The sequence below is a fragment of the Megalops cyprinoides genome, chromosome 7 (genome assembly GCF_013368585.1).
Source record: "Megalops cyprinoides isolate fMegCyp1 chromosome 7, fMegCyp1.pri, whole genome shotgun sequence".
NCBI classification, from domain to species: domain Eukaryota; kingdom Metazoa; phylum Chordata; class Actinopteri; order Elopiformes; family Megalopidae; genus Megalops; species Megalops cyprinoides.
In genome coordinates this window covers 33,724,676-33,739,676 of record NC_050589.1, presented here as the reverse complement: position 1 = coordinate 33,739,676, position 15,001 = coordinate 33,724,676, and the positions used below count along the sequence as shown (strand labels likewise).

Below are 15,001 nucleotides of genomic sequence, written 5' to 3'. Positions count from 1 at the left end.
GAAGCCGGAGCTGCGTCACCCGAGATTTAGACAACCTGCTCCGGGGGGCGCCTGCCAGCGAGAGCAGCCGCGAGCGGCGGCGTGACGATGACCGGCAATGACACAGCCTGCCCGCGGGCCTGCAGCTCCGCGACCTTGTCACAAAGCTCAGGGACGGGAGGGCTCAAGCCCCCTGACACGTTTTTATCTTCTTTATCTGTACATTACTGCTTCACGGCCCTTCATTACTGCTCAGTGGAGCTGAAACACCACTTCAGTGCAGGCCTTTCGCCTGCCGCCTGCTCTGTGCCGTCAGCAGATGAGAATCGAGTGACAGCGTAAACGCCGAAAAATGGCTTTCATCACTCTGTTCACATCAGGGAGAATGGGCACGATGCTCAATGTACATAGACTACAAAGGACACACAGGCATGAGGCAGAAAGAAAAATATTTCCTTTTACATTTGAATTTATAGCCATTTATCAGATGCTGTAATCCAGAGCGATTTACAAAAGTGCATACAAAAAGGTTAGCCTCAGAGCAAAAACGATGTCCGATGGCAGGAGTCATTGTGTAACATGCTATACCCTGGGAGCTTCTGTTCAGCGCTCCAGTAGGTGCAAGAGGAAGTTTGAGAACATAGCAAAGGTGATTGAGGATATAGTATGACTGTTCAAACTTAAGGGTTAGTTAGCATGCAGTTTGAACAGATGAGTGTTCAGTTTGCAGCTGAAGACAGTCAGTGATTCATTAGTTCAGACTGTTGTGGAGAGTTCATCCCAGCACTGGGTGGACCAGAGTACAGAATGTCGCTATCATGGAGCTATTAAAAATATTGAGCCAAACAAGGAGTGGGTATATAGGTAGATAATGTTCACGCTTGCCCGATTTGCATCCTGAGACATCCTAAGACATCCAAATAATAGAGTTATTTTTCATCAACAAAAACTGTTCATTAAGGTGTTGAGGAGACATGGTGCCACTGAAGACCAATATTAACGCCATGAAATTCAGATTGCATAGTGAAATATGCTGCAGTGAGATGTTTTTGAAGACATTTTAGATACAGGAAAAGAGGATCCTCTTGAACAAAAAAGTGGAATACATTTTGAAACGGTGAACCAATTTTAGTTTTTAGGATTATATAATAGCCAATATAGCAGCAAGAAACATAAAACCTACAGAGCTTGAGAAACAGAGATAAGAAATTATACTCTCAGCATATAATATGTCAAGGCTGGAATTTCTCTTTGAGTAAACTGAATCAAAGATTTAAGAATGACCTACCGCGGCGAGAAATTAACAAACGTGTTTTTTTTATTACCTCCGTCTTGTTTATTAAAGTGAGTCATAGTGCAGTGAAAACCAGGATTATGCAATAGTGTGTTTGGGGCTCCTGCACTGCTGCCTTCAAATACAAATGTTTTAACACATTTCATGGAGGAACAAGAAAGTAAAGCCTCTTTGATCTGCCTTTTATCCCTGTTCGCAATGAATAAATCATAAGTGAGCGTGGGCACACCATTAAAAAAAACACCTTTTTTAACGCAAAGCAAAGTAAACTTTGTTTCTGGAAAAAAAGGGTTTGAATGCAGCTCTGCATTAACTGAGAAATGTGGCTTAACGTTATTCGGTTAAACCCAGCATGAAAGGTAATATTTACTTCTCTCCCCAGAAACATTGAGCCGTACCCAAGGACTGGATCTGAAAAGGATAAGGACAACAAATGTGCTCGTCCTAGATCCATTCTGGAAGTACCCCTGTCAATCAAACAAAAAATGCTATGGCATCCATCTCACGGTACTGGAGAAAGCATCTGACGCCTCAGCTTTCGAAAAGAGAAGAAACTGATAACCTCAACTAAAAATATACAATAGCAATGTATAAAAAGTATGAAAAACAAATATCCTGTTGGTGTACACCTCCCTTACTAGGGGGAACACAGTTGCTTAAGGGAGATTTGAAGGAAAAGTGGATGCTTCTACTGTGTTTCAATACCAAACACACCAGAAGCCTATGAGTTTGTTTCGATGCGTCATCTGATGAGACTTAGTGGGGGAGTAAGCTTCCAGCATTACTTTGCCAGCAGGTGCTATGAAAGAAGAAGGCTTGCCTTGGTAATGCATTTCCTGTTCCCGCTGCACTGAGGAAATTCTGATGAGATGGGTCTTCAGCAGTGGCAGAACTGAGCCTCTGGTTATATAACACTTGGTTACACCCCGTATTCAACCCTGTCCCCGTTCCGTGCTGTTCCCTTTCTGTAGCTCAGATTAACACTGCATTACAGTTACATCTTGCAGCATCTTTAAGAACTACTGTACTGCCAGGTCATTTTCTTCTTTTTATTACTTTCCACTTCATCTCTCTCTTGTTCTCTCTGTCTCTCTTGAGGAAGTAAAACTCTGCAGGAAATTGCTGAGGGGAAAACAGGTCTTCTGATGTGTAATACAAAAAGGGTGCCATAAGAGCAACTGTTTTTGGTCTTCAAGGTCTATGACATGCCCTGGATGCTAGGTCTCATTGAGGGAAAACTTTCCAAATTTGATTAGTCAGTTATTATTCTGACAGGGTTGCTCATGAGGAATGCCAGAGAAATGTGAGAGACCTACCATCAATGGCTGACTTGATACATTACAGAATTGCAATTGTGAGTGTAAATGCAAGCGAGATGTTGCTGAAGGACACAGATAATAACAAAGACGCATGGCTGAAGGAAAAGCATTCTTTCTGCAAAAAAAGGTCATGTGAGGAATTCAAGTAAGGAACAATTAAACAAAAAAAAAACACTGCAATTTTTATGCAAATTAAAGAAATTGTATGTTATTATAAAACACATAGTTATTGCATTCTGGCAAAAGCAACACTTCAATTTCATTTTTTTCTTGATAATTACATGTCCATAAACCACCTAAAAAGAAAATATTTTACGTACAAATTTGAAAAAACACAGAAGAGGAATACAAGATACTGAACTTACTGTCACAGAGGAATTCTAATTATTCTGACCCTATCCTGACCTCTCCTAACCTCCCCCACCTGCTGTTCATTTTCCCCCACCTTCTTCTCTGTCTCCTCTTCTTTTCCCTTTGACCTCCACCGCCTCGTCTCTCTCAGGAGTACCAGGGCGCCTCGGTTCTGGGCCAGTTTGTGACCCGCTTCCTGCTGCGTGAGACCTCTAGTCAGCTGCACTCCCTGCAGGTGTCGCTAGAATGTGCCATGGAGGCCGTAGAAGAGCAGAGCTGCCCAGGAAGGTGAGAGTCTCACATGTTTAGGCATGTTTAGATGTGTGAAGGGTTAACTACCTGACGGGAACAGCGAGGGGTTCTTCTAATCAACAGAATTTCTCATGTGTAATGAATTCTACATGTGAAATTTGTGTCAATTTTCTTCCGCTACGAGCCTCGGTCGTCCCATCATCACACAAACGGAAGAAAAGTTGGCTGGGAGACTATCCATGAGAATAATTAGAATATTATTCATACACTTCGATATGATGTTTTTTAGATACAAGGATGATTTGGCCTAGCTATGTTGAATTATTTACCCACAAATTAAGACACTGGTAACTGCACATCTAAAAATACCACACGGAAACAGCACTGTCAAAACAATGTGCTATTTTTCATACTGAAAAAAATACATCACAGATGAGTAACATCATATATACATAGCATGGTCTGATAAGTGAGAGAAAATAAAAAACATATGCAAATGTATGTGAATCATCAACAAAGCTATGAACACTGGTTTCATTTCCTAACACCATCCTTCAGAAATCTTTGCTCCCAACATGAAGGCTGAAAATCAAGAGGTTCATCTAATTGAAGCACAGCCATTATCACCTGTTAATGCCTTATGCTTCAGAATGCACACCGCTGATCCCATTTGCTCTAATAGCCGAGCCAATGAGAGGTAACATTTGGCCGCGGTCCCGGGCTGCTCAATGGAAGCAAATGACACAGAACCCAAGACCAACATAATCATTTTAATGGCCAATATAGCTCAGAGGGCAGAGCTCAGAGACACAGGGTCGCACTGCGTGGCAAGTGTGACAGCATCTAATAAAGGTCATTCGTTTCTGGGTCACACAGCCTCCCTCGTGTGCGTCTCAGCCCACAACCTTGTTCGCACACTGGAGGCGATTTAGTGTGGTTCTGAGCCCCAGACTTGTAGCTAAAACACCATCAGGTCGGGGGTGACAGGGATGTAGGTGCTGGTCAAGGTGTTCCTTTTCACATACAGACAGAAAATCAGACAAAAACAAACCCCTCTGAGCGAGCAGGTTCAACAAGAGCCACCTTAATTGAAGGGCTGTTGACCTGAAAAGGGTTTGCTGTTCTCCAACCGAGAGTGACTAATCACTCTCTGCAGCTCTTTTACATCTCTAGCCTCGCGTGGTGCAAGTGCTTCTGCGGTCTTTGAATGTGAATTACAGCCAGCATGGGTGAGTGGCGGCTCTCTTTGTCTCCACCAGGACAGAGGTGAAGAAACCCGAGGATCTCTCTGTTCTGAGAAGCAACCGGCGGTGTGGGCGTAGGATCCAGAAGAACCTGTGCCTGTCTCCGACTGACCCGTATTCAGGCATGCTCACTACCGGTATGTACACACGCATCCATGCTCAAACACAGACACACACACACACACGCTGTGTGTCTGGTCTGTCGAGGGTAGCTAACAGGGCAGTGACCTCAAAACTAAGTGTGGTTCTTGGTACAGAGATACAATGCACTCACCCTGAAAAACAATGAATCCTCATTATTGGATATTTTATGTGATGAATATTTAATATCAGGCTGTTTTATGGGTTGATTGCTATTTTAAGGTTTAATTAAACGTCCAATCCAAATGACCTCATTCTGTCACACAAGGACGGATACTGAAATGAGACACATGCTCGCATCCCATGTAGAGCTTAAAGGATGCGGGCGTGTCGATTCAAAACACATACCACTAATCTTTCTGTGGCTTCCCAACCCGATGCCTGTTTTCTGTGTCAGGTGTCAGCGTGGAGCCGGACAACCACTGGAACTCCCAGATCAACAGGCTACAGCAACTCATCGACAAGCTGGAGTGTCAGGTATGATACGATATAGTACGGATAGCATGTGGTGCACAGGAGAGCACTGGCAGCCACATTATGTCAGCCCTTTAGTAACCAGGTATTACCCATAACATATCCATCCTATACAATCCTTTTGCTCCCAATTTGTGGCAGTTGTTCTTAGATTGGTGTCCTCTCCTCTGAACAAGTATTGGGATAAATAGACCTCATTTGTAAAATGCCTCTGGAGGTGTGTGAGACAGAGGCATGGGGTGTTATGAAAATATTAAGCTATTGTTGATTCAATTATTTAGCACATCCACTAGGTATTTTGTCAAGCACAAAACAGATTAATTATCCGGTGTAGGATGTAATACCAGCAAGGGAACGTTCCTTACATATAACGAGAGAACAAAACGCATTAAGACCGTGCCATTGATTTGCTCCTGGCAAAGGTAACAGTGTCCATACCTAAAAGTAACATTTTATAAGTTCCATTTCACTGAAAGATATAGTAAAATGTCATATCTATTATCTGTGTCTACTGGAATTAGTTATGAATGTACAGTGTGAAATACAACCACTGTGCAGCATAGACTGGTGAGAATATAGTACTTTTTTGAGAAATCCTCCATTAACAGGATTTATGCACTCTGTTCAGATTCCTCTTTCTTATACACAAGGCACATCTTTCCAAATTCCTTGATCTCTGTGGAGTTCCTAAAATAAATCCGGTCTCATAGATAGGGGACATCTCATTTGTTTTCATCTGACAGACAATTTTCGTATAATATATCTCCCAACTGGTTGGAGGTAATGCGATTTTAACAGCAGAGTGATGGTGACACAAGGTACCAGTGAAATCTCTGGGAGCGAATATTTTCTCTCTTATCTTGTCCCAGCAGAAATTCAGATAAATACTCGTTGGGGTTGATTCGACCCTCAGCAAAGCTCTAATCCGTAGTGATACCAAAAATAACAGCATAAAATTTCAAGGCAATATTATTATTTTTTTTTATATAAATTACATAGACTTGCTTGTTTTTCAGATAAAACGAATACAGCCTAGAATACAACTGGCAGTTCTTCACGTTTTAAGTTCTGCTTTGCTCTGTTTAAATATGGATTGATGGATTGACTCAACTCGATCTTGTACTACCTGTGAAGAATCTGTTAATCTCACATGTGGAATGTGTCTCTCTAGTAGTGACTACCATTATTAAAAATAAACTCTTGAATTAGCCTGTTGTATAGAGTACAAAGACTTCCTTCCAACTGAGAGAAACATGAGCTGTTGTTCATATCGCATGTGGAATGTTTAGTTTTTGTCTCAAATAACTTTACAGTTTGTCTCTGTTTGCCAGAGTCCACGACTGGAGCCCCTCAGAGAGGATACCCTGGCCAGCACTTACAAATCTGTGAGTACACAGTGCAGATCTACTCAGTGTGGGTACTGTGTAAAGCTCGTTCAACTCCTCAGTCCTCCCATTTGGCCTCAATGCAGTACAAGTCTAGGGTTTTATAAGTCTTTCAAATTCCTATTGTGATTGATGCCTCAGACTGCAGCAAGTGGTTGCCACATTTTAGCAAAAGCACTTGCAGATGGAGAGCTGCTGTCTTGCCATTCCACTTCTCTTCTACTTGGCAAGCACATGTGATGCAATAGATCAGATGAATTTCAGAACTGCATTATTTCATTATTGCCTTGCTTGAGAGGCACACTTATCCAGAGCAAATGACATACCTTACATTTTACTTGTCATTGATCAAAACACCTGAATGTTCATTATTACAGTTAAGTACTTCCTCAAGGGGAAACTTTCGGTGCTCCACTAAGATTGCAAGACTGTTGAGAGCCTCGGTGTGACACTTTAGAGCAATTTGACCTCCGCAACTCATATAGCAGGGGCTTGCAGATTAACCCTGTACAACATCAGAGTAATGCAGATTACCCCTGTACACCCCTTCCTCAGCATCTACTCAGCCCAGCACCTGGTCTAAGCTCTGGTCTTCTCCCGCCTGGTCTACTGCAGCTCCACCTTTCCTGGCCTCCTTGCATGTGTGATAATATCCCTGCAGCTCATCTGCTACTGCTCAGCTGGTCCACCTCCTGATCTCCCTCCACTGTCTACCAGTGATGGCTCACATTAATTTCAAAATGCAGGTGTTAGCCTACCAGGCAACACTCGCCCACCCCTATGCCCAACAGCAAAGAGCAAATTTAATTTGCTGCTGTGGGCTCCCACTCTACAGTCAGTAGATGACATGGCCAGGGTTGAACCCATGTTGTACAGCTCAGCTTGCATACAAGACATGCATTGTACTTACTATGCCACTCAGGAACCTCCCCGATATATATATTTTTTACTCACTCAAAGTTGCTTTGGATAAGAATTCTTGCTAATGTCAAAATTGTAAATGTAAATGCTTTAAACCTGTAACAACTAGCAACATGATCAATTCCTTATCAATTCCTGTGGTTACCAAAAAGATTAACGTACAAACGCCGGCTTAACACTAACATGACTGTTCACTTCCCTAACTGTACTGCTGGAATTTATTACATCATTGGTTGAACAGTTCCAAAGTTGTTCTTGTTCTGGAGAAAAAAAAACTTCCTTTTTAGGTTTAATCCATTTACTCATAATACAAGGCTTATTCTCTGACTAAGGCTCTATACTTGTCTCACATTTGCATGGATTACTGGATATTGCATATCTTTACGTACAAGTATGGAGGTATATGAATCACTGGCTTAATCGGTGAGTTTCCATTCATTACTGTATTTTCCTGTCCAAACCCTGGTGTGCATTGGTCAAACCCATTCTCTTTGCCAACAGAACATTCTGCTGGTCCAGAGACAGATGATGGTGATGGAGAAAGACCTTGATGAGTTCCAGCAGGCGCTGAAAATGTACACTGAGGTCACCATCAACCAGAGCGACAATTTACAGTGGGTTCTTCCACACAATACCTGCCGAGTTACACCTACAAGTAGCTATACAGCATGACTGATGAAGAGCTAGTCACTGACCAGTACTGGAAACCTTTACTGTGTTATGGTTTTACAAGTAAAGCTGGTACATTTGGGGGCAGATGCACATATAATGTTAATTAATAAAATATGTCTATCATGAAGACCCCACATTTCATTTGCATGTAAATAGTATCTATTATCTATAATTTTCAAATCAGGGCATCTATCTGAAAGATACTTTTTGATTCAAACTGCAAGCAGATTCCCTGACCTTCACTGACCGCTGTTATCCTCTCTCCTGCAGCGTGTCCATCCAGAAGCTTCCGGAGAAGTCCTGCTTCATAATGTATGAGTTCTGGCAGGACCGCATCTCCTGGATGAGGTGGGTCCTTGGAATTGATGCACTCATCGTCTTGGTGGGCAGTGGATGAAATGCTTTCTGTTCTCTCTTGATGAGCAGATGGCTCTACTCCCAATGCCAATCAATCCCCCGGCTCCACTCTCATTCCCACACAGCACTCTGTTCCCTACCAGCCTCATCTATGGACGCTGTCAGGAGATAATAAAGTCTGCTCCGCGAGGTAGATCCAATCCTATGATTCGATCTGCCACCCAAGTGAAAATGTACCTTCTATCTCAAGTTCAGAAGATGAAATTCAGCATCTTGACACGCACACCACAATACTGGGAGAACAAACACATACTGATAAATAAAGGGTAACAATACAAAATCAGTATATAAAAGCTTAAGATTCTTGTAAGCCAAGATAAAATGACATATCCTGTGTATCATTTTTAAAGCAGTCTTTGAAACTGTCTACTGAAAGTTGTGAAGTAAATCACTATGAGGACAGAGCTGCCAGAAGCCTTTTCAGTTCAGGCAGACTTCTGCTTCTCTGGCTCTGCTATTATGTTTCAAGGTTCATTTAACCCAATATAACTTTCTATGAAAATCAAATGCCATTTCTGTTTTCTTTTTTCCTGCATGATATTTCATGGACTTAAGCAGAGAGGACAGACCTTTGGAGATGCTTATCGTGTTTTGTATGCAAGGCGTTTCTAAATTGTCAACATAAGAGGAGAGTTAGTGGTCTTTGGCATTGAAAGAGAAGGCTGCCAGGAAGGCTCAGACTCACTGCCTCCCTCCCCTTCTCTCTCAGCTACCTGCAGTCCAACGCCAGTAAGACCTTCCAGCGCTGCATCATCGACGTGCTGGAGGATCCGGAGATGGTCTCCACCATGCTGCTTCCAGGTGAGTCCACAATGGACCGCGGGTGGATGGAAAAAGGAGAAGCACTCTGTCCCAGCATCGAGGAAGCATGGATTATGGTGTAGATTTCATTCATCATACAAGGTTGTAGGCATGTAGAGCAGAAATAACAGGCATGCCATGCAAGAGCTCATGGCACAATCTTATTATTTGGTATTGCTTTGTGTTAGTGGACCATGTAAAGCCAGGTCTTACAGCTCTAACCACAGCATAAATGACAAGACAGTGAGATGTCTACGCACCGGCAGAGAGAAATTCCAAGCACATTATTGGTTACTAGCTAGCTGTCTGCCACATTCACAAAGTTAATGAAGGTAAAAAGTGGAGGAGTTGTGCAGTGTCACTCTTTAATGAAATCTCTTCCTCTTTTCAGCCTCCTGGTGGATCATGAATAATAACTGACAGCAATAAGCCACATGATCTTCATTGAGACCTAAGAGGAGAAAAAAGGAATTCCGGCCAGCATTACATTGCTGTTAAAACAAGATATCATACATGTGCAACAGCATTCAGGTCTACCTTGATGTGTTTCATATGTGTTAATATGAAAATAGAAAGTGTAAATCATCTATGACTACATGCACATATGCATATAAAAATTGCCTGCTTGATTTCAGACAAATTGGGAAAAAAAGACATACGCAATTAATCCCAGATGAAAGTGTATTCCATTTGTGAAATGCCATTTTAATGGGATGAATAGATGACATGAGTCACATTAGCTTAGTTTCACATGGAATTATCATGCTAACATTCTACAGAGATTCATGATTTTGATTGTTTTTGCCAAGCATGATTACACTGAGTGTTAGTACAGCTGAATACCATATGTGGGGGGGAGGGGTCTGTATTCTTTAATCTGCACTTCTGTGGGACTAACATTTGTGTAGTTTCACATTGATTTGTAAATAACTATATAATACATATAGACAAAATCGTTGTTAAGTATTCGCATGAATTAAACTACTTTTCGAATGTTTGTGTTCCAACTAAGCAGCATTATATATTAGTTCTATATTGCACATGAAAATGGTCAGTTTTGCTTGAAACCTTCACAGTGTGCTTTCAATATTTCATTTACCAGCAGCATCAAAATCCACAACTTGCAAATGTATATTTTGAAACAGAATCGTGTAGATGGTTATAAGATATGGATATCACAGATACTGGCTCAATACCAAGTATAATTCTGAACTCAGAATCTGGTGCATTCATTTTCATTATGGCCATTTCACAGCATGGTTTTTTTTTTGCCACACCTCGATGGAAAACTGTGAATAAGCAGAAAAGATGATCAAGTGTATAATTTACCAGTATTTCACCCTTTGTGCAATGTATGGGCTTGGTTAAACAATTCATTATAGTATCAAGTATTACAACAGTATTGTGCCCCTATTTCATTTTTAACTTCCTCATTTTACAAACTGCAGGCGAAGCTGTTTACAGGCCTGAAAAGACTGTGGGACAGCAGTATGTGATATTTACATTTTAAATTGAAGCCAGCACCCGTTGAGGAAAACCCCAATTACTGTCTCTTCACAGCTCATGAAAATCCCAGACGTCCTCACACCTCCCCTTACAAAACGGCATGGATAAACACAGCTGTCTCCGAATGCCTGCGCTGAATAATTGATTGGAGCATGGTGTGAAGACCGGTGACATATGGTATCACCGGAGTCATCCCCCTGTCACACGGCCACTTAGCTTACGTCAGTCCAGTGTCTCATAGCTCCTGGAGGGAAAGGGTCTATACTTATTACCAATGACTCCAGAGACATAACGCCCTGGCGTCGATGTCATGTTCTTGTTATGGTTATGTTGTCGATGATCAATGTCGTAGGTTGGTGTTCAGATACAGGGAAGTGGTTCAAGCACCGCTTCACTCTCGGTTATAGAACACGCCAGATCGTTTTTGACGCCAGTATCTGATTTGTGCTGATTCTGACTGAGGACTAAAACCGTTATTTCTGGTGTGTCTTGGCGGGTTTGCTGTTGCCATTTTTTCACTAATTAAATGCTGCCAGGAGCAATTGTAGAGGAGATAACACTTCCAAAGCTCACTGGTGCAGAGGGCTGAGGGCATATTTTAGGAGAATTCTAAAATTCTTAAGATGAATATTCTATACTGAGGAAAATTCTTTACAGAACAAAGATTGGATCTTTGGAGACTGTGCTGTTCCAGAGGTTTCTCCTGAGTTTTTGTCTCTTCATGGGTATTGTGAAGTCAGAACCGAAAATAACCACAGCCAGTTTATGCACTTTAACGGAGAAGTGGAGAGATTTTTGTTGCTTAACAGACACACTTATCCATAGTGAAATCCATACATTATGTTTTTATCCACTGAAAGAGCTGACGCAATTCTGGCTGAGCATCTTGCTCAAAGGTATGGGGATACTTGGAATTTTAACATGTAACCTCCTGTTTAGGAGTTCTTTATCCACTATAGCCACACTACTGTATTTTCCACAAATTCCTCTTGATTAGAACAGTGAAAAGTCACACAGCATCCACAATCCAGCAAAGGCAGAAAACATTAGCATCAGAAATAGCTACTAAGTTATGTGAGATCAAATAATAATGGTGCTATGTGACTGTGCATGTCTTTGGTACCAATCTGCTGGACAGGGGGGGACAATCTGTTTATCAAAACCTCAGCACTACAAAAATATTATTTCCTGAACACTGTTAGCTGTGTGTACACCTTAAATTATTTTACCATGCCTATATATGCAGAAAAAATAGTGACATTTTACAGTGACTGGTATAACCACAATTCTCCTTGAAATTGGAATTACAGATATTGCAAATTGGTGCCTATTAATAAAAAAAGAAAAAAGGAGCCCTGCAAGATGTTTTCTTTTCCCTGCAGTAGGTAAAGCCTGAACAGGGCAAGACACTGCTGGTGGAAACTGTCGTGTAACATTTGCACATACAGCCTGACAGAGAAATGGCACAGTGCCAACTTTCCGATTTCTGGTCATTTTCTTTGTCCTTTTTGTTTTTGTTTCACTTCTTCAACCGTTAAAGGTGAACACTCCAAGCATGCCCTGAACCAGCTGAGTGTTCTTGTTATTCAGTGGTGTTCAATTGATATGAGTTATGTTTTTTTAATTAAAAAAACAACAACATTGAAAGATTTATGGATGCCATGTTCCGTTTGGGCCTGAAATAAATATCATGATTTGATTTGATTTGCAAGGTTTGTTTCTCATTGCCTAAGGACTCACACTGTATTATATAAGCAGTGTCCTCCAATGTAATTCATTCTGACTCATGTTATTCCTGCTCTGATTATTACCTTAAGTGTTTCATGTCATTTGGAAGATTAATAATCAATTATTTAATGAGCAGTTAATGAGAGCTATGTATAACTGTCCTATATCTGTTCTGCACGTTGCTGATACTTTGTGGATATTTCAGGTTATTTCAAAGAAAAGAACTTCAGAAAAAGAACTATAACAGCATGTGAAATATCCTGTGCATTTTATTCTTTCAGTGTTAACATTAACATGTTACCATCATGTTAACATTGTATTGTTTTGATTTGGTTTTTTTGTATGCTATTTACAGGTTAGCTTGCACAAGTTTGTTTTATTAAAAATGAACTTGCAACTTGCTACAAGACACTAGACACAGGAGAACTGCATCCTAGTGGCCCAACTATGATATTTGTCTAATAGCTGACACTCCCTCTGGAACCAAATAAGATATATATTTTTAATATGGTTCTTTTTGTTTGTTTCTAATCAAATACCTCTGACTATAGCTTTGCTTATAGCTTTAAATTGCTTTTTCTTGTGGTGATGTCTGAAGTAAAAAAGAACAGGAAGTCATATTTCCTCTATGTGAGCTGTGAAGGCTTTTAAAATGTATTGGAAATGCATTAATCATAGGCTTATGAATATCAGCCTTTGAAAAGACTGAACAAAAGCAGAAAAAATTACTCAGAAGGCCTTGGGCTGCATTCAGGATTTGCAATTTCTTTTCCCCCCCATGTATTGTGAGCAAAATTGCAATGCTAGAGTTTTTCAAAGGTGGCGTCAACATTTCCTGTATAAAGGCTACTACAGACACTTCAGTTTTAACCCTTGATTATTTTATCATCACCCTTTTGAGTCTGCCAGTATCCCTCAAGTGATGACAGTTGCATCATAACCAAGCCTGTTTTTCAGGTACTTGGTGCCCATTCAGATATTTAGGGGAAGGTCAGCACTTTGCCAGCATGTGCACCATTTCAGTTCTCTGTTAATTAGGAATTAATCCACAAGCATTTAAAGAGATATTAAGTCACTCTGTATGTAAATACAGATATTCTGTGCTAATACAAACACATATTATGCATATTCATATAAGTGTGGCATTGTACTACCTTCATCTTGAATTAATTCAATGCAGCTATCTAAATTAAGATTAATTAGTCAATCAATTACTTAGCCTAAGCCCCACTGAATAAGTAATTATTCATATTCAGAAAGTACAACGCTACTCAGTATTATTATTGAAAGGGTTCAAACAGCTCCAACCCCTGGACCGGGTTTTAGTAACACTGTCCTAACCACTGACTGCCTTCAAATATATAGTACCACACAAGCCACACTGCTAGCGGTAAGTGTTGTTTTGGGTGTAGCTGCAGTGATTTTCTAAGCTAAACATTTGACATGGTAAACTGTAGAACAAATTGAACCCCTCTCTACATCATGTTTACAGGACACTGTGTGATGTATTCAGATCCACTCCCCCCCTGCCAAATCTCATTCACTGTCAGACAGAGGCCACCAGCAGAGCTTAGTGTTAGTGAACTCAGCAAGACAAAGGAGCACATGGCATTTTGAGCATTTCTCACACCCCTTATTGTCAGCCACCCCACAAGCACTCAAGTACAAAAGGCCAAACATAATCTGTTGTAGTGAATTTTTAATTTTTAGACACATTTGAAATCATATTTTCATATTTTCTAACTATATGTCTGCGTGTTAATTCTGTGATTTAGTAAGTTAAATTGGCATTAATAAAGCATTTCTCATTCATTCATCAGTCCATCCACTCAGTCATTCATTCATCCATTCATTTATTCAGTTTGTCCGCATTATCTCCACTGCACAAGCAAACCGCCTGGTCTCTGCAGACTGAATTCTGGACCATGACTTTGCAGTCATCCAGGTTCACAATGCGCTGCAAGTGAGGCGCTGCAGCTGAACGGCGTGTCTGCTCACGCAGTCTGCGCTGTTAGCCCTCGACGTGACGTTCGTGCGCACCACTGTCCTTGCGCTGACCTCAGGCGTGGCCGGGGCTGCCAACAGCCCTCTTTTTTACTGCGCTGCATCCGCTCACGGTGACAGCGTTACTTTGTTTTTCGGCCGGAAAGAGCTCTCAGCTAATGACTCACGGAGCACTTTCAGCCAGCGTATCAGATACTGGCGTCAATGCGGGAATTGGTAATTGTGCTCGTATTCTCTGCCATCGGTGACAGGCTACACAGAAATCCAGCCAAATTATGCATCCCTGATGCCTTGCAACCTTGCCTTGATATCAAAACCTGAACTTGTTGATGTTTTTATAATTTGGGCAAAGGACCTTATTCTGGAAAGAATGCACAAGGAGAACAGAACCCAAGTGACAACTACTAGATTATGTGTTTTAGAGAAAAGTCACACCCACGCAGTCCCTTTTACAGGTAGCCGGGAGACGCCAATTAGGGATATCCTGAATATGACCAAGGCGCTGATCAAATG

At 41.2% G+C, this 15,001-nt stretch overlaps 1 protein-coding gene across 1 annotated transcript in view; it reads left to right on the top strand.

Moving 5' to 3' along the window:
• LOC118780125 (N-terminal EF-hand calcium-binding protein 1-like) overlaps positions 1-12,426 on the top strand; it is a 43,137-nt gene extending 30,711 nt beyond the window's left edge. The window contains exons 6-13 of the mRNA XM_036532444.1: positions 3,095-3,231; positions 4,455-4,576; positions 4,978-5,057; positions 6,386-6,439; positions 7,862-7,974; positions 8,303-8,380; positions 9,159-9,250; positions 9,642-12,426. Coding sequence (XP_036388337.1) covers positions 3,095-3,231; positions 4,455-4,576; positions 4,978-5,057; positions 6,386-6,439; positions 7,862-7,974; positions 8,303-8,380; positions 9,159-9,250; positions 9,642-9,670 — 705 coding nt within the window. The 3' untranslated portion in view covers positions 9,671-12,426. The remainder of the gene's footprint in view (positions 1-3,094; positions 3,232-4,454; positions 4,577-4,977; positions 5,058-6,385; positions 6,440-7,861; positions 7,975-8,302; positions 8,381-9,158; positions 9,251-9,641) is intronic.
• Positions 12,427-15,001: the final 2,575 nt, after the last annotated feature.